Source organism: Mobula hypostoma, chromosome 17 (genome assembly GCF_963921235.1).
Source record: "Mobula hypostoma chromosome 17, sMobHyp1.1, whole genome shotgun sequence".
In the NCBI taxonomy this organism is placed as follows: Eukaryota; Metazoa; Chordata; class Chondrichthyes; order Myliobatiformes; family Myliobatidae; genus Mobula; species Mobula hypostoma.
In genome coordinates, this window is record NC_086113.1 from 45583786 (window position 1) to 45604006 (window position 20221).

Consider the following 20221-nt stretch of genomic DNA (forward strand, 5'->3'; position numbering starts at 1 on the left):
TTGCTGAAATACGTTCATTAAAGAACGGCCTTTATTGAATATCAAACACAAGGGCGGAGATGCAACGATTCAACTGTAGAGGACACAAGATTAGTTTCAACCGAAGCACTGTGTGTAGTTTTGGTCACTGTATTCAACGTTCCCTCTTTTTTTTACAGCTGCCGCGGATCAACCATTGCTCTGCGCAGGAAATTTTAACAGGGCCTGAAAACTGCTCGGCACTTTTATGTTAAAAAATTCCAGCTGAGAGGCAAGCAAGGCTCCGTGCGTTGGGAGTATTTCAGTTACTGTATGGCTTCGCAGCTTAGAGGGAACAGTGACTGCATTGCAGGAGAGATTGCATTAGGGTATGGAGGACATTTTAAGAATGGTGCCAGGGCCAGAGAATGATGTTTTCTTTAGAACTGAGACAAAAGGCAAATTTAATATAGTACATAAAAAGGGGGGAAATAGGCAGAAATTATTTCCCTAAGCAAGTCAATAAACATTGTTTTAAGATATTTTTGCATAGGTTGATGGAGACAGAAGCCCACATTAATATTAAACAACCTGGATCTGAGTATTAAGTGCATAATTTACAAGCTATACACTGAAAACTGAGAAATTGGATTAGCCTTTATTTTTACTTTATGTACCAAATGGTTGTCCATAAAATTCCATGAAATCAGGCCATCCAAAATCAACTGCAGAATAAAATTTCAATAAGCCTCTTTCATAATCGAAAGTTAAGTCGCGTTTTGCAGGAATACTGAATTGAAAATTAGATATGGATAGGGCATAAAAGTTTGTAGGACCGTATATAGTTTGTTTGCTAGGAAGAGGGTGTGAAAACAGGTTGTTCTGATTATAGTTCTCTGGTATTTATACTGATAATAGCAATCATGGATGACGATCTTCAGCATCCTATCTACATAAAATTTACCAGTCTTTTTAGCGTTGCCCTTTGCTTAAGCCACTTTTCTCTTATATTTACTTCATTTTTTCCCTCTAGTAAGAAAGGAAGCCTCCCTTAATTCAACCTAAATTTCAAAAATTTCCTGTGATCTTATTAATTGGACTGTTAACAACTGCAAGTGTGATTTTTGACACACATACACACACACTATATTATTTGGTCTTACGACTGAAACTGGAGAATGGTTTGATGGGGAGGGGGAGGAAGGGAAGAACTCCTAACAAACTATAAAGTAACAAGGTTTATGAATTTGAGACATCCAGAATCAGATTGGAGGCAGTCATTTTGATGCAAAGACACACTCCAAATATACTATATTCAACTGTGCAGTGGCTCATTAGTAGCACATTGAAATATCAGCTTGGATTATGTGAAGTGCATCAACCAGCGACAAAATCATCTGGCTCAAGTACAAGGACTCCATCAGTGAACTTCAGCTGATACTATAGGCAAGAGCTACATTGAACATTCAGAGATTTGGACAAATTAGACCAAGATTATCACTGAGATAACAATGTATATTGAATAGGAAATTTACAAAGTCATTGTTCAGAATGAATGGAATATCATGTATGTCATTACTGACCATTTTCAAACCCTCCCTTGAATCAAAACGGTTAATAAAGCTATTTGAGTGCAAGAATGCAGTTAAGTCAGGTGATGAATCAACAGAAATCCTTTTGATTTAGCACCACAGTATGGGTACAGTTAACAGTACAGCAAAGTTTGAGAGAATTTTCTTCAACAGTCCTTACACATTGCAGTTAAATATTTGTAAAACAGTTCATTGAAATAAAGCTTTGGAAAACTTTCCTTCCTAGGCAAGATTCTAGAAATGGGACTTATCACTTAGAGCTAAAAACAGGAGATTTTAGAATTATAACAAACAATTTAGGGATGGGCCAGTTGGACTAATCAGGGTGTATGTGCAATAAATTTTGTGTGGTATGCATGTAGAATTCGAAAACTCCAAAAAATGCTCAAGCATCAGACAAGATTACAATGTATTTTCCCTATACTCTCTTCTATTGGTTCTGTAGGAAGAGATCTTAATCAAAAATTCATTAACAATCTCTTCTAATCCATAGGATAATGGTGGGTTAAAATACATTTTTAGAAAAACCTTGTGTAAAAAACAGAAATGGTGTTAATTAAACCACAACAAAAGACAAACATGCAATTAAAAGCAGTGGCCTCATCAGGTGAAAAAAAGATATGCACCGTGGAAGTATAAACGATAAAGTGTATAAACTGCTTTGTTTATAGACATGTAGAAAAAAAATTAAATGAACAGACCTTTGCAAATTTGCTTTCATTTCTAAAACAAGGTTTATCAGATGTTTGTGCAATAGTTTTACATTGCACTGACCATTTAACCATTGTCAAATCAGATAAGCTGAATAAAAAGTTAAATTGTAATCTGTAGTTGACCAGCATTTCTTTCAAATTAAAAAAAATAACTTTATTGAATGTTAAACTATAGTAGCTAGATAGTCTTTGACTTCTGCTGGAGAGAGTCTGCGAAATCCTGCCTCATCACAAATTCCAACTTCTATATTATCTTCCGTCATCTGGCCTTCAAAGCTCTCCTGTTTGTGAAGGAAATATTTCAATCTGTTAAGTATCATACTGCATTCACTATAAAAGTAAATTCAGATAAAGCATTTATTAACAGTAGAAGTCAAGGTATCTGACCTTCAGTGTTAGGATTGCTGTATGAATAGCATCTTCAAGTTCTAGGTCTTCATTGTACCTATAGTCAAAAAGTTGAATAAATGTCTTTTCTCCCAGAAGAATCATTTATTTAATCATTGCTAAAGCTTAAAAAAAATTAATTGCTTTTGGAAAAAATGCTCATGCTCAAATCCACAATATATTGTAGACTATTTCCCCACTACTTTTCATACCTCAAATACCAGAATTCATCAAGGTACCAGCAGATTTTCTACATTTTAATTAATTAGCAAAGACAAGCAAAAAATGCAGTTCACCTTTCACCCTACCAGCCTCAGCATCCACCATAATCACTCCTGCCAGCTGCAAGAGTCCCACTATCAGTTATATCATCCCTTCCCCACACATTTTCTCCTTCCCACAAGGACCACTGTCCATAGTTCACATACCTGTCCCAACCATCTCTTCCTTTCCCCAGTACTTATTCCTACAACCATAGGAATTGCCCAAATTTCTCTCATCATCTGCTCTTTTTATCTATCCACAACTCTTCCAGCCACCCCCAACCAGTTCTATTGGCTTATCACCATATTTAAACAGTCTTTTATCCCCTTCTCCAACAGGTTCCATCATTCCTCCCTCATCACCTCCCCTGCTTATCAGATTCCAGTAGCTGCAGCCTGTCTCACACATCACCTTCCTGCCTCCTTCATTACCTCCACCCACCCAACGCTCTGTCCATCATTCTCCCCCAAAACCCAGCTCCTGCCAACCAACCCTTGCCTCACCCTCCCTCTCACTTCTTTATACTGACTACTTCCCCTCTACTCTCCCAGTTCTGATGGGGGGGGCCTTGACTTGAAACATTAACCATCCCCTCTGTCTCTGCAGTGCTGACTGACATGGTGAACCTCTCTAGTTTGATTTTTGTTCCAGATTACAGCATCTAGTCTCTTGAAAATTATTCAGCTTGCAATCTCAGGAGTTATCTTAATATGCCATTGGTCTAAGCCCCCCCCTCGCAACCCCATATCCCTAGGCACCCAATTCCCATTTCTTAGTATATTCATTGAAAATGAAGAGCAATCGCTATTCTACCTCTTTTCAAGGAAGGTTTTTCCGTTGACGTAATTCTTTCCCATGGCTGTTGCCTTCCATGCAAAATAAGCACCCTGTTGGAATATACAACATAACAAAACAAGATCTTTATGAGATAGTTTGGGGAGAAGGAGAAAAACAATTAATATTACAGGCTGATGGCCTCTCATTAGAAATGACCAGGTGATCAATGTGTTTCCTCTCCATAGATGCTGCCTGACTTGCTGAGTATGTCCATCATTCTCTAATATTTTATTTTTATTAACTTTACATCTTAGTTCCATTATTACCTTTGCTCAAAAGCTAAAATTAACATGCTTTTACCACCCTGTTAGCTGGCATGAGTCCAGTTTTGTCCTTCAGTCTCTCTAGATCGCCATCCTATCACACACATTCTCTTCACTCTTCCCAAATATCTTTTAGTTTGCAACTTAAAGGATGTTTTTGAATTTTTTAAACTTTTAGTCATGAGATTTTTATACAGACCCCCAAACAGTAGTAAGAATGTGGTCTACAAATTACAATGGGAGATAGAAAGTCCATGCCAAAACATCAATGTTACAATAGTCACGGGGGATTTCAATATGCAGGTGGATTAGGAAAAATCAGGTTGGTGCTGGATTCCAGATGGGGGAGTTTCCAGAATGCCTGATCAGCTTTTTAGAGCAGCTTGTGGTTGAGCCCACTTAGGGGATCAGCTTTTCTAGATTGGGTGTTGTGCAATGAACCAGAATTGATTAAAGAGCTTAAGGTAAAGAACCCTTAGGGGCAAGTCATCATAATATGATCCAATTCATCCTGAATTTTGAGAAGAAGTTGTTTAAGCCAGATGTACCAGTATTATAGTTAAGTAAAGGGAATTAAAGAAGCATGAGAGAGGAGTTGGCCAAAATTGGAAAAGAACACCGGCAGGGATGATAGCCGAGCAGCAATGGCTGGAATTTCTGGAAGCAATTTGGAAGGTACAGGATATATACATCCCAAAGAGGAAGATGTATTCTAAAACAACTGTAGCTAGCAAGAGAAGTCAAAGCCAACATAAAAGACAAAGAGAGGGCATATAATAGAACAAAAATTAGTTGCAAATCAAAGGGTTGGGAAATTTTCATATACAAACAGAAGGCAACTAAACGTCATTAAGGTAAAGATGCAATACAAAAGTAAGCTAGCTAATAATATTAAAGATGATACTTAAAGTTTCTTCAGATACATTAAAAGAGAGGCAAGAGTGGGTATTGGACCACTGAAAAACGATGGTGGGAAGGTAGTAATGGAGGACAAGGAAATGGCGGATGAACCGATTAAGTATTTTGCATCGGTCTTCACTGTGGAAGACACTAGCAGTATGGCAAAAATTCCAGGTGTCAGGTGTCATGAAGTGTATAAAGCTACCATTACTAGGGAGAAGGTTCTTGGGAAACTGAAAGGTCTGAAGGTAGATAAGCCATTTGAAATAGATGGTGTACACTCTAGGGTTCTGAAAGAGGTGGCTGAAGAGATTGTGAAGGTATTAGTAATGATCTTTCAAGAATCACGAAATTCTGGATGGTTCTGGAAAACTGCAAAAATTGCAAATGTCACTCCACCCTTCAAAAAGGGAGAGAGGCAGAAGAAAAGAAATTATAGGCCAGTTAGTCTGACCTCAGTGGTTGGGAAGATGTTGAAGTCGATTGTTAAGGATGGGGTTTCAGGGTACCTGGAGGCACATGATAAAATATGCCGTAGTCAACATGGTCTCCTTAAGGGAAAATCTTGCCTGACAAATCTGTTGGAGCTTTTTGAAGAAATAACAAGCAGGATAGACAAAGGAGAATCAATTGATGTTGTGTATTTGGATTTTCAGAAGGCCTTTGACGAGGTGCCACACATGATACTGCTTAACAAGCTATGTGCCCATGGTATTACAGGAAAGAATTTAGCTTGGATAAAACAGTAGCTGATCGTAAACACAAAATTATCTGCAGATGCTGATCTCCCGGTAGCCACCCACTTCAAATCTGCTTCCTATTCCCATTCAGATATGTCCATACATGGCCTCCTCTACTGCCATGGTGAGGCTAAACTCAGGTTGGAGGAGCAACACCTCATATACCATCTAGGTGGTCTCCAGCCCTTTGGTATGAACAAAGAATTCTCCAACTTCCGGTAATTCCCTCCCCTTCCCTTCCTCTATCCCTATTTCACATCACCTCCCTCATAGTTCCGCCTCCTTCTACCACTGCGTATTGTTCCCCTGCCAATCGCCTCCCTGCTTCCCCTCCCCCACCCCTTTGTCTTCCAAATTACTGTTTTTTTCAACTACCAGCATTCTTCTAACCCTCCCCAAAGTTCTTCCTTCAGTCCCGACGAAGGGTTTCGGCCTGAAACGTCGACTAATCTTTTCAACTGATGCCGATTGACCTGCTGAGTTCCTCCAGCGCATTGTGAGTATTCCTAAAACAGTAGCTGATTGGCAGGAGGCAAAGAGTGTGAATAAAAGAGAGCCTTTTCTGACTGGCTACCAGTGACTAGTAGTGTTGCACAGTGGTGTGTGTTGGGATTGATTCCTTTTACGTTACATGTCAATGATTTGAATGATGGAATTGATGGGTTTTGTTGCAAAGTTTGCAGACAATATGAAGATAGGTGGAGGGGCAGATACTTTTGAGGAAGCAGAGAGCCTATAGGAAGGACTTAAGATGGGTTAGGGGAATGGGCAAAGAAATGGCAGATGAAATACAGTGCCACGAAGTGTATGGTCATGCACTTTGGTAGAAGAAATTAAAGGGGTGACTATTTTCTAAATGGAAAGAAAATTCAAAAACTGAGGCACAAGGGACTTGGGAGTGGTTGTGCAAGATTCCATAAAGGTTAATTTGCAGGCTGAGTCTGTGGTAAGGAAGGCAAATGCATAGTTAGCATTCAAGAGGATGTAAATATAAAAGCAAGGATGTAATGTTGAGACTGGTGCACTGGCAAGGCCTCACTTGGGAGTACCTTTATCTTAGATAAGATATGCTGAAACTGGAGAGGGTTCAAAGGAGGTTCACAAAAATTATTCCAGTTTGAATGGCTTGTCATAAGGAGAGTGTTTGAAGGCTCTGGACCTGTATTCACTGGAATTCAAAGGAATGAGGGGTGACCTCTGAAACCTATCGAATGGTGAAAAGCCTTGATAGAGTCAATATAGAGAGGATGTCTCCTATGGTGGGAGTCATCCATAAGAGAGTAGAGGGGTGTCCTTTTAGAACAGAGGAGGAATTTCTTTAGCCAGAGAGTGGTGAATCTGTGGAATTCTTTGCCATGGGCAGCTGTGGAGTCCAAGTCTGTATGTATATTTAAGGCAGATGTTGATAGATTCTTGATTGGTCAGGGCAGGAGATTGAGAGGAAAAATGGATCAGCCATAATGAAAAGGTGGAGCAGACTCGATGGGCCAAATGGCCTAATTCTGTTCCTATGTCTTATGCTTTAAGACTTTAAACAAAAATATTAGTCGTTTCTTTCCCCAGAAATATTGCCTGGTCCAACATTTTTTCTTTCATTCCAGATTTCAAACACCTACAGGCCCTTTGCTTTACAATTGCTCTGAAAGCTGCTTTTGAGACCACCTGCCAATTAGAAGGTTTCAGCTAAAGTTTACAAGGAAATGAAATGAGAGGGGCCAAGCATGTTTTCATATGGTATTCTTAAGAGTTACAGATAGCAAAGTTTCATTACATCAGCCTGGAATTAAACTGAAAAGAGAAAGCAAGCTAATGACCTATTCAAAGTTCTAAAATCTTATTTCTGAAGGTTACTAGATCTAAATGTTCATAGACCTAAATTCTATGCTATTCACAAGAATTGATGCATATTAAAGATAAGTTTTAATTTCTTACATATTATACAGCAACTGATTGTTACTACAAAATGTATTCTGTTTTATAAAAACAATGCCATCTGGGCAATTTTAATAAGGATTGGTAATGATAGAACTTGTATTACACACAAAGAAAACTTGAGAAGAAACTACTTGAGAACAAAGTACTTACAGATGGATCAGACTGGAACAAATACGGCCTTCCTTCATCCCAACCAGCAATTAGTAAGGACACACCAAATGGACGAACACCACTAAAAGGAAATATATAAGTATCAATCCTCACATTACAGGCCCTTCAGCTGATACAAAGCTGAACATTTTGAGAGCTCAAACTGGCAATATATCCTCTGGCCACATTATTAGGTACGTCCTATGCTTAATAAAATGGCCCACTGAGGGTGTGTATGTTTCTGTAGCTCATCCACTTCAATGTTCAATGTGTTGTGTATTCGGAGATGCTGTTCTGCACACCACATGTGGGTATTTGAGTTAGTGTCATCATCCTGTCATGTTTTTCGCATCATTCTCTGTAAACTCTAGAGACTTGTGCATGAAACTCTCAGAAGGTTTAGTTTGAGTTACTCAAACCACACTGTCTGGCACCTACCATCATTCCACAGTCAGAGTCACTTGTTTCACATTATGATGTTTAGTCTGCACAACAACTGAACCTCTTGACCACATCTGCATGCTTTTATGCATTGAGTTTCTGTCACGTTAACAAACAGGCATACCTAATAAAGTGGCCAGAGTCTCTTGTCGCATCAGAATATCCAGGAACATTACACATCCCAAGAATTACTTTATGAAGTAAATTCTTGCTCCAATTAGAGCTATGAACAAATTCTAAATACCTGGTAGGAATCATTATGACCATTTTACAGACAACACGTTTGAAATTTTATTTTAAACTTTACAAAGATCAAGCCTCAAATTTTTTATGCCCTTTTCATTATTTAGGTTGCAGAAATACCATTATAAACAGAACATATTGCAGAATTGGTCACCCAAGCAAGCACAGGTTAAGCACCCCTTATCCAAAATGCTTGGTGCCAGAACTGCTTCAGACTTTGGAATATTTCCATCTATATAATGCGATAATTTGGGAATTAGACACGTTTAAACATGAAATCCATTTACATTACCTATACAGGTTATGCTTATACCCTGAAAGTAGTTTTATATATTTTTGATAATTTTGTGCATGAATTTCCAATTCATCGTGATAGATCTTTGCTTGTTTTATGATCAACGTACCATTAAGCAGCATGTGTCCACAAATACATTCTTTCAATATATGACAGACCTTGATTTTTCACTTTATGCAATGTTTTTTTCTATTTTTCATCATCTTCTGATCATTACTTTTAACATAGAACTTTAATGGTTCCTTAAAGTCATCACAGCCGGGGATGGTAATGGGGATAAGCCCTCACTACAGAGTAAATACTCCCAATGGCGTGCCACTCAAATAGCCTTTGACAAACACATCCAGCTCCTGGCCTTCACGTGTGGCTTAGCTAAGCTTGGCAGAACAGTTTCTACTGACAGGAGAAGTAGCAAAGGCGGGTTAATGGCTTCTTAAAACCAGTCACTTTGAGCATATGGGGCTCGTCAGCCATGGTCAGCAGCTCATCTAGAAGGAAAACTCCGATCTCAAACATCCACTGCCTTGTGGCTACACCAATCACGGGAAAGGCTTCGGGAGTAAACACAGAGAAAAAATCCAAAGCTAGAGTCCTTAGATGGAGTTCAGCACTGACTGGCAAATCCAGCAACACCACTGGTACCATATTGGGGTCTCTGCTGTTCCTTTGCATTCATCAGATGAGTTGGGGGAAGCCTGCTGCAGGGGCAACAGGCTGTCTATATTGTACACACTTGGCTTACACATCACATGGAGAGCTAGGGTGCAATATCCATGGTGGATCTCAACCAATGGAGGGTCTCAGTGGCAGAATTTTAACAGATTGTCCTTCTACTTCTTTAGGTCATAGATGGTGAACACTACAACACCATACTCCTCTGTCAGATGCTTCACACTTACACTACCATCAAGTCTTAACAACCTGACTTGTTTCCCTTTTTCATTTCACTATTACCCATAAGGGTAACTACAGGCTTTTCTGATATTTTCAACAATACAGAGGAGAGAATGTGCAAAGCACATGGTAATCACTGTGAGTAATACACAAAGGTCTGGCAATAAAAACTGCTGAAATCAAACTGGTGCCAACAGGGAACCACTCAGAGCATGTGAGGTCACTTCTCAAAACCACCTGTGGTGGACAAAGACCTGCGCATCACCTGGGAACCTTCTTAGTGCCTTGTGGAATTTCCCATTTGTGGCATCATGTCGGCATTCAAGAAAAATTTGAATTTCAGAAGTTTTGGATATTTGGATAAGGGGTGCTCCACTGTACATGTGTTTATATGAGAGATTTTAAAGCAACTATTTGGGGTATGAATGAACATTAGTACAAAGAACCTAAAGCAACAAACTCGTATGAAGTTCATAATTACAGAAAAATCTGCAAAAAAAAGGTCTAAAATACATATGGATTTTTTAGATCTTAAATCCATCAAAGCTTCCATTATTGGAGAAAATTCATCTTTCTCATCTCATTTATTTCCTACTTGAGGTAAAGAAATCTATTCTGATGATTGACACGCAGGTACAACAACCAATTAAGTTAACAGTAGGTTGGTCTTTAGTACAGGTTTCCCCCGCTATCCGAAGGTACAGTGTTCCTATAAAACGGTTCGTAAGCCGGAATGTCGTAAAGTGAATAAGCAATTACCATTTATTAATAGGGGAAAAATTTTTGAACGCTCCCAGACCCAAAAAATAACCTACAAAATCACACCAAATAACACATAAAACCTAAAATAACAGTAACATATACTAAAAGCAGGAATGATATGATAAATACACAGCCTATATAAAGTAGAAATACTTTTCTGCAGCACTGTCTAGTGCAGCGAAAATCTCGCGGAAGTGTTCTCGGCAGAAACACTCTCTCCAGTAACCTTTAAGCTATGAAGCTGCCAAATCATACCAAATAACACAAAAATAGACAGCCTATATAAAGTAGAAATAATGTATGTACAGTGTAGTTTCACTTACCAGCATCGGGAAGACTCCAATAAATTGCAGTTTCGTCACAGTTTAACACTTGCTTATACGAATAACCACCTGACGCAATCGGCAATCGCATCTGATCTGGGCTGACATTTACATGCCGGGTGTCACCTAATTAATTAGCTTGTTTATTTCGGCTTTTTTCTTAAAGAGGTGCTGGGTGCATCCCGACTACCGCTGCACCACTGCATTCTTCGTGGCCCCGTATCGGTCGGCGGCCCGGAGGTTGGGGACCACTACTTAAACTATGAAGCTGCCCTTGCCTCAGAAACCCATCAAACCACCCATGACTACCTTTAAATTCCACTTCCGCAACACTTATATCACTATCGTAACACTTCTATCACTATCGTCCAGTGCTTTCTGTTTCAGCTTATTAAAAAGACTGAGAGATTTCTCTTTAAGTATAAGAAAACTTAACAGAACACCACGCTTTGTACACCCATCAATCCACTCAAGCAATAGACTTTCCATTTTATCCATTATTGGATGCCGACTGAGAGACCACTTTGCTACAAGCAGAACCAACAGTAACATTGGCAGCTTTCAAAATTCTTTCTCTCTGCGTATAAATAGTGTGAATGGTGAACGCAGGCAAGTTCAACGCGCGGACAATGTCCTTACTTCATTCACCACGATTGAAACGCTTAATTATGTCTAGTTTTACGTCAAGTGTAACACCCTTACGAGCTCTTTTAGGCTTTTCCGATACCTTAGAACTCATCTTGCTAATGGATGCACAAAATAAATCGAGATAAAGCACGTGTTTAAGCAATGCCAGCTAGAATGCAGTACTGGGGGAGCAGCTTGGTTGTTCAGGCGCACGCTGCCTTTTTTCGTAACAGTGAAAACACCTTGTTTGCGAAAACAGGTACAGGTGTCCCCGGCTTTATGAAACCTCACTGTTACAAAAAAAGGCAGCGCACACCCTGAGCAGCCACTCTCCCCTCGGATTCGGAATGGCAATCTCGCCGGCATTGCTTAAACACGTGCCTGTGAGCAGCCGTTAGCAAGATGAGTTCTAATGTATTGGAAAAGCCTGAAAGAGCTCGTAAGGGTGTTACACTTAGCGTAAAACTAGACATAGTTAAGCGTTTCGAACGTGGTGAACGAAGTAAGGACAAAGTGTGTTTGGCTTGTGGAAGCTGACGAAGATGATGTTGAAGAGGTTTTGGCATCCCGTGACCAAGAAATGATAGATGAAGAGCTGATGCAATTGGAAGAGGAAAGGATAACAATCAAAACCGAATGCAGTAGCGAATGGACCGAAAGTGAAGTTGTCCAGAACTGAACATGAAGCAACTGCATGAGATTTTCGCTGCAATGATAAAGTACAACTTTAATTTTGAAAGGATACGTCAGTTTAGGGCATATTTGCAAGATGGTTTGAGTGCTTACAAGGAACTGTATGATAGAAAAATGCGCGAGGCTCAGCAGTCAAGCATACTGTCGTTTTTCAAGCCTTGCACATCAGCCACAGCAGACGACCAACCTCCACCTTTGACATCGAGGCAGGCAGTCATAGAAGATGAGCTGCCTGCCCTAATGGAAACAGACAATGATGAGATGACACCCCAGTGTCCCACCCTCAACCCCCAGGCCGCGGACAGATACCGATTCGTGGAGAATGCAGCAGTAGCCGGGAGGCACACAGCACATCTTTAAGAAAAAAGCTGAAATAAACATGCTAATTAATTAGATGCCGCCTGGCACGTAATTGTCGGCCCAGATCAGAGGCCACGCAATCAGCAATCGCCTCTGATCTGGGCCGACATTTACGTGCCGGGCAGCACCTAATTAATTAGCATGTTTATTTCGGCTTTTTTCTTAAAGGTGTGCTGTGTGCCTCCCGGCTACCGCCGCAACACTGCATGCTTCGCGGATCGGTATCGGTCAGTGGCCTGGAGGGTGGGGGCCACTGTACCACCCCAACCTCCGACGACTCAGCCTAACACACCATCATCAGTGTGCTCGCTGTCTTCCCGATTCCCGTAAGTGATACTACACTGTACATACATTATTTCTGCTTATATCAGCTGTGTATTTTTACATGTTATTTGGTATGATTTGGCAGCTGCCCAGCTTAAAGGTTAATGGAGAGTGTTTTTGCCAACAGTGCTTGCGTGAGATTTTCTGCCGAGAGCACTTGTGCCGTGTTTTTGCCGAGCGCCCTTGCGTGAGATTTTCGCTACGGAGAACAGTGCAGGCAATGATTGTGGAAAAGTATTTCTACTTTATATAGGCTGTATATTTATCGTATCATTCCTGCTTTTACTATATGTTACTGTTATTTTAGATTTTATGTGTTATTTGGCATGATTTGGTAGGTTATTTTTGGGTCTGCAAACGCTCACAAATTCTTCCCATATAATTAAGTGGTAATTGCTTCTATGCTTTACGACATTCCGGCTTACGAACCGCTTCATAGGAACACTCTACCTTCAGATGGCGGGGGAAATCTGTAACTAATGTAGGTCTTTCATAACAGCGAGGTGTCGTAAAGCGAACATTCGGAAAACGGGGGCCACCTGTACAAGAAAAGCAATTTGCTTTAATTACGTAAGGCTCTCCGTAGATACTTAGAAGACCATGTATGTGGATCTTGTCTCTCTATCTAAAGAAGGGTGTATTTGCAATAGAAGAAATACAACAAAGATTCACCAAATTAGGTGGCAGGTTGGTCATACGAATAGATGATAAGTGGATGCAAAGTTTGACAGAATGAGAAGCAATCACACTGCTGTCTACAAACACAGAGCCACAGCGCAGATGCCAGCTGATGTTTCTCCTAAAGAGATATCTAGAATCAAGGATCACTGGTTCAAATTAATAGGGTCAACAATTCTGAACAGCATTAAGAGGAAATTTCTTCACCATAAAAAAGCAATATCTTTGAAGTTTTGTACCCAAGAGTCATTTAAACTCATTATATGCAAGACAAGTACCAATAGATTTTTAGACATTAAGCAAACTGAGAAATACATGTAATGCTAACAACTGGCACTAGGGCAAAATGTCACCTGTGATTTTATTGAAGGACGCAAGATTGCAAATGGCCTACACTTGCTTCCATTCCTTAGCCAACAATCAAGATACATTTAAGTCCTTAGAAGGCTGCTAATATTGAATGAATTTCAGCAAGCATAGGTTGCATCGAGGAAGTGAATAAAAATTAGTAAGCCAAGTGCGGATCCTGCGCTTGTAGTGACCAATTGTAATTTAATTTTGAGCATTTGGTAACCATATCACTGACTTACCCAGACTGTGTGTATTCCTGCATGACAGAAGCCACTCTCTGTACCAACTGAGCCGTGGGGATGGGTTCTTGATATACTAGGAAGTACTGTTGTGCCAACTTTCGAGCCCGGCGAATCAGTACCCTGTAGGGAACGTAAACTCAAATCAGCATATTAAAAGGAAGAAGGTAGAAGGAGGTAGATGCGTTCCAAGTTCATTGAGTAGCTGAAATTCTGGAGTGCTTTACAATGAATTCCACAAGTACACCACCCTCTTGGTGAAGCTACTTCTCATCACAGACCGAAATAATTTGGCACAACCTAAGGAGGGGAAAGATCATTTCCGCATCTGGTCAGCCTAGCTTTGTCAAACTTCACGAAATTACGTTCTCTCTCAATCTGCTACGCAGGGGTCCCCAAACTTTTTTGCACCGCGGGCTGGTTTAATATTGACGATATTCTTGCGGACCAGCCGATAGCCGGGGGTGGAGGGGTGGGTGTGTGCGTGTGTTTGTTCAACAGTGCGTGACAAGGAATGAGGAAAGGTGCAGATGACTCATATCGTTTCATATCACCAAATCATATTGTTTCCTCGCCGCCCGGTGGTTGGGGACCACTGTTCTACGCTGTAGTGAATACAAGCCTGGTCAACATAATCTTTCATATGCCATCCCTGTTATCCCAAGAACCAGCACATATAAACTTCTTTTTAAAAAACAAAATGAAACCAAAATTGCCTAATATTCTACGTGTGGCTTCAGCAAAATACCTTTATTCCTATATTCAAACCCTAGTGCAAAGATGGTGAATGTTCCACTTCCCTTAACACACTGCTGTGACTTAGCACTTGCTTTTAATGAATGGTGTACAAGGGCACTGGAGTATATTTGTACATGAGAAATTCTCAATCTAACAACTTATTTTTCATAGAAACATAGAAAACCTACAGCACTATACAGGCCCTTCAGCTCACAAAGCTGTGCCGAACATATCCTTATCTTAGAACTACCTAGGTTTACCCATAGCCCTCTATTTTTCTAAGCTCCATGTAGCCATCCAGGAGTCTCTTAAAAGACCCTATCGTTTCCACCTCCACCACTGCCGCCAGCAGCCCATTCCATGCACTCACCACTCTCTGCATAAAACACTTACCCCTGACATCTCCTCTGTACCTACTTCCAAGCACTTTAAAAATATGCGCTCTCGTGCTAGCCATTTCAGCCCTGGGAAAAAGCCTCTGACTAACCACACAATCAATGCTTCTCATTATCTTGTACACTTCTATCAGGTCACCTCTCAACCTCCGTCGCTCCAAGGAGAAAAGGCCGAGTTCACTCAACCTATTCTCATAAGGCATGCTCCCCAATCCAGACAACATCCTTGTGAATCTACTCTGTACCTTTTCTATGGTTTTCACGTCCTTCCTGTAGTGAGGCGACCAGAATTGAGCACAATACTCCAAGTGGGGTCTGACCAGGGTCCTATATTACCTCTGCAACATTACCTCTCGGCCCTTAAACTCAATCCCACGATTGATGAAGGCCAATGTACCTTGTGCCTTCTTAACCACAGAGTCAACCTGCATAGCAGCTTTGAGTTTCCTATGGACTCGGACCCCAAGTTCCCTCTGATCCTCCGCACTGCCAAGAGTCTTGCCATTAATGCTATATTCTGCCATCATATTTGATCTAACAAAATGAACCACCTCACATTTATCTGGGTTGAACTCCATCTGCCACTTCTCAGCCCAGTTTTGTTTCCTATCAATGTCCCGCTGTAACCTCTGACAGCCCTCTACACTATCCACAACACCCCCAACCTCTGTGTCATCAGCAAACTTACTAACCCATACCCCCACTTCCTCATCCAGGTCATTTATAAAAATCACGAAGAGTAGGGGTCCCAGGACAGATCCGAGGCACACCACTGGTCACTGGCCTCCATGCATCCAAAGTGAATTTATCCATATTTACTGCATATCCTTGTATTCAGCCACTCACTTGATCTACCCGAATCATGCTGATGCCTCTCTGTATTCACAGTTTATAACCCACTCAGTGGAGTGTAATTGGCAATTTTTAAGATATTATATTTGAATACCTAACCAAATTACTGATATCCCCGAAATAGTTGGGCTGCACTGTTCCCTGATACTGCCTGGCTTTTTGAAAAAAAACCATTCATTCACACTATCTTCTTTATCAACCAAACTTCCATCCATGGCAATATATAACCCTCAATACAATGTACTTTAATTTTGCATGTTAAATTCTGAGAGATTTTATCAAGTTTTCTGAAGTTTCAAGTTGCAATTTGTATACGACAAACAGCATTATACCTTCATCTACAACCAAAAGAGAAGAAAGATGAGTAACTGGTGTCCTTTCTCACTGCTGGATGTTTTTGCTCTCTGAATGCCTTTGAGGATAAACAACTGCTTCTCCAAAAGACACTAGAGAATCTGAAGAACTTCTTCAACCTCTGTAACGCCTTTAAAATTTTCTCAATGTGTTCTAGAATCTAGTTCCATACAATCTGGTCCCAGATAGTCCATCTGCAGAGTTAATAAAAGCACCACACAGCTTTGTATATTTTACTGTTTCAATCAGCAGTGACGATGCAGTGTCCAACTTGTTACCTCTGCTGCCCAACTGCATTAAGTCATCAACTAGAATTAAGTGGCTGGGATACCGTAGAATTGGGAACATCCAAGGCCAGGGTAAGCAATGAGTTGTAACCAATTACCTCATTCCCCTTATTATTCACATTTCCTTAACTCAACATTTACCGGCGTTGATCAATGTCACAGAATGCAGTATACGTCAGTGATATTGGAATGAACAGTCAACAGTCAGACAGAACTTTTCTGATTTAAAAAAACGGAAATATCAGAAACCAAGAAATCCAAAATTCCTTTCCTAGAACCTATCAAGAGGAAAAAAAATTTCATGTTAATTTGTGTCACCTACCTATAGTCCGGACCCATTCCACTATACACCATTCCTATGTGCTTTGTGATTGGTTCCACTTTGTGCACACTCTGTTCGTCATAAAGAATAGACTTCTGTTTCTTCTCTGTTGCCAGAACAACACCATTTGATGCTGAGAATTTGTAAAAAAAAAGGTATAGTCAGAATTGCAAACAGATGAATAGAATATATTCACACACACACATGCAGATCTTCACATTTCACTAGAACAAATCAATGTGCATTTAGCACTACTCATGCTCTCTGTACACCTCAGTGGATTAATTCTGTATTCTAGTCCCTCACCACGACTCAATCTCAAATTTTGGAACATTAAGGGAACACAGGAATATGGGGCTAGAATGTGAAAATGATAATAAGGTAAGTGAAGCTGGTGCGTGCAGCAGAATTCCCACCTATACTCATACTTTAATTTGAGGAAAACCACAGTTAATGATGTGCAGTACGTTATCTCAAATAACAGTTTGAGCATAACACAATGACGTGTGCCTGAACATCTTATAAAGACGGCTATGTCTGACAGTGGCATTCAGAAAAATAGCAGCTAGTTTGCACATATCAAATAAGGTACTATGCAGTTTTGTGTTCTAACTTGAGCAATTAACATACTATGGAATGTTTATCACTAAATTCTGATTTAGAATTTCGTATGAAAAAATAGCATCAGTATATCACTCTATTCAATTTGTCAAGTAACAAGAGCGTTTTCTCCCTACATTAATCGCTTTTTCATATATTAGTTATTTCCAATTTACTAATTCCTTTGAGAAACCTTGGTTCTGCAGGTTATGGATATTAATAGGTAAACATATACAAGGCTTTGAGCTTTCTTGTACCTCATTAAATGATACTCATATTAACAATATGTGAACCAGTGTGCATCTTCCAGAAAGATTCAAGAAGACATCTGTACTTTTAATTCATTAGGGTTCTGTAAGTAATCATAGTAGAGGCAAGCCACGTTGGGGAGTGGAAGGGTTGAGTTCCTAGCAATCTATCCACATCAGGACTTAATGCCATGTCATCAGCTCATGTGTCAAGAAACGCAAGTTGAGAAAAAATGTTGTATTTACTTTTCTTCCCTCCCACATAAATTACAAGAACAATTTTATTCTGCAACTGAAGTTTTTCTGTAGTACTTTGAATTCTGCAAGGGCAAATTTATGTAAACAAAACGGGTGTAAGGTGGAGAGGGGATTACCCAAGATCCTCTTTTCCGATATCAAAGTAACAAATCATCTCATGTTCCAGACCAATTGTCATTCCATCAACTACACATGAAAAATCAAGATACAACTATTGGCAACATGGAAGCACTTTTTACTGCAGTGGTTCAAGGCAGTGTTCCAGCTATTTTATCTCAAGTACAATAATCACTTGCCTCATTAACAATACCCATTTCCTATTTTGAGATACAGCCATTTTTTTCCCAGTTAAGTACCTAACAAAAATAGGAAAACAGAGTTCAATTACATGGCCGTAATATTATTGTGCATACCTTTAATTCCAACTGCTGGAGCTCCTGCGGCTACAGCTGCCAAAGCATACTCAATCTGGACAAGTTTCCCTGAAGGACTGAAAGATACAAAAATTAATTAGCATAACTGTGTGATATTAATAATTTCTAACTTTCCTTTGCAAAGTACACTGATAATTTGGGGTGTTTGGGACTTTGGTGGTGCCAGTCTCTTTAGATTTTGTGGACCAATTGTATATTATTTATTAATACCACAACATCATTTTTCTTTGATGTTACGATAAAGCTTCCAGTGAATCCACTGAGCAGGAAGGAAGCATAGGATCTGTGGCCCCAGTGAGCGTAAAAGGAGCATGGGAAACATCTGATGAGATAAACTCTGAATCTCAGGATCTCTGATGAACTCAGATTTACTGCAAGTAACTTTTTAAACCTAACAGTTATTCATGAGTAGGTTTCAAATCTAGAATATTTCCCCCCACAAGCATTCCAAGATTATTACATTTCAAAGCACAAAACAATTGTGATGCTCACTAATTGATGTTTAATTATAATTTTCAGTACATACCAGGAATGTGACCTGGTAAAAACACACAATGAATCAATAAAATTGATTTAGCTTTCAGTTAAAGTTTTTTTCTTGGTGGGGGCTCATCCAAAGCATTAGCTTCCAGCTCTAGCATTGAAAACAGAACTTCCAAGTTTCTTCCTAGCAGCAGTGAAAACTGATGGCAAAGGCCTGAAAAGCATAACCAGGTAAAGTAAGGGACGAAGAACAAAGATTATTCTTCAATTCAAAAAGAAACGGAGAAGGATTTTTCTTTGTATTCACACTATTAATTGAACTGACTGAGGTTCGTAGGTCTGAAGTTATAAAGGGATGGCAACTTTCCTTGCCTAAACGATATTAGTAACCAGAATCGTTTCATCCCCGCTACTTTTATGTCTACTTGTTTATTTCTACTTTTCAATACTGAACTAATTGTTGGCAGTGTTTCCAGCAACTGTATTACGCCCTCATAGCCTATACAAAATAGTCACGGGCAGAGGGAAAGCAAACCCTAAAGAATTTCCAAATATTTCAAAAGCTGGTTAAAACGCACACAAATCGGACATCTGATTTTTCTTTGAATTTACTGTTCCAATCCCAATACTTCCCGTAGTCCGCCCACTCCAATCTTTTTAACGAAAGCGAAACTAAGTCGCTCAAGACGCATTCGGGGTAAAACAGGGGCGAAGAACGCAGTAGGTCAGCAACAAACAATCTGCTGGAGGAACTCAGGGGGTCGAGAGCAATCGGGAGGGGAGGGGAGGGGAGGGGGTGGTGGGAAATCCTTTCGAAAGATTGCATCAGGACCAATTCCTTACTAACTACCCACCTACCCCCACCAGCCCTCCCTCGCTCCGTTGATGCTACTCAGCCAACTGAGGTCTCTCCAACAGATGGTTTGTTGCTCCAAATCCCAGCACTCATGGTCTCTTGTCTCTCCCTCTCTCTGCAATGAACTGACAGCCCGATTAGGCCCTGGGTGCCCGGTGTCAGCGGAGAACAGCACCAGTGACACTGCACTTTGTAATATCGAAGCTCTAGTCTTATCGATGAGGGAGATGCAGACGGCGTAACAGGTGCAACAGCTGTGCCAGCACCAGGGTCCCATCTAACCGTAGAAAGGCTGAGGGGTTGAAGCCTCACTTACCTGAACGTGGTGAGGGAAAAACTGTACCCGCGATCCGCCATCTTTCCGCCGCTCGCCCTCTGGAACGATGGGAGCACTTGATTACGTCACTCGTTTACGATGGCTTTCC

General features: G+C 40.3%; 1 protein-coding gene across 1 annotated transcript; it reads right to left on the bottom strand.

The window, feature by feature from the left end:
• Positions 1-20216, bottom strand: LOC134357989 (proteasome subunit alpha type-2). Its single transcript, XM_063069835.1, has 8 exons — positions 20113-20216; positions 18437-18513; positions 16918-17050; positions 13970-14092; positions 7740-7821; positions 3728-3801; positions 2651-2708; positions 1-2544 (listed from the first exon to the last, which is right to left on the bottom strand). The coding sequence occupies exons 1-8, from the start codon at positions 20151-20153 to the stop codon at positions 2428-2430; spliced, it is 705 nt and encodes a 234-aa protein (XP_062925905.1). The 5' UTR covers positions 20154-20216; the 3' UTR covers positions 1-2427.
• Between the last annotated feature and the right edge of the window lie 5 nt (positions 20217-20221).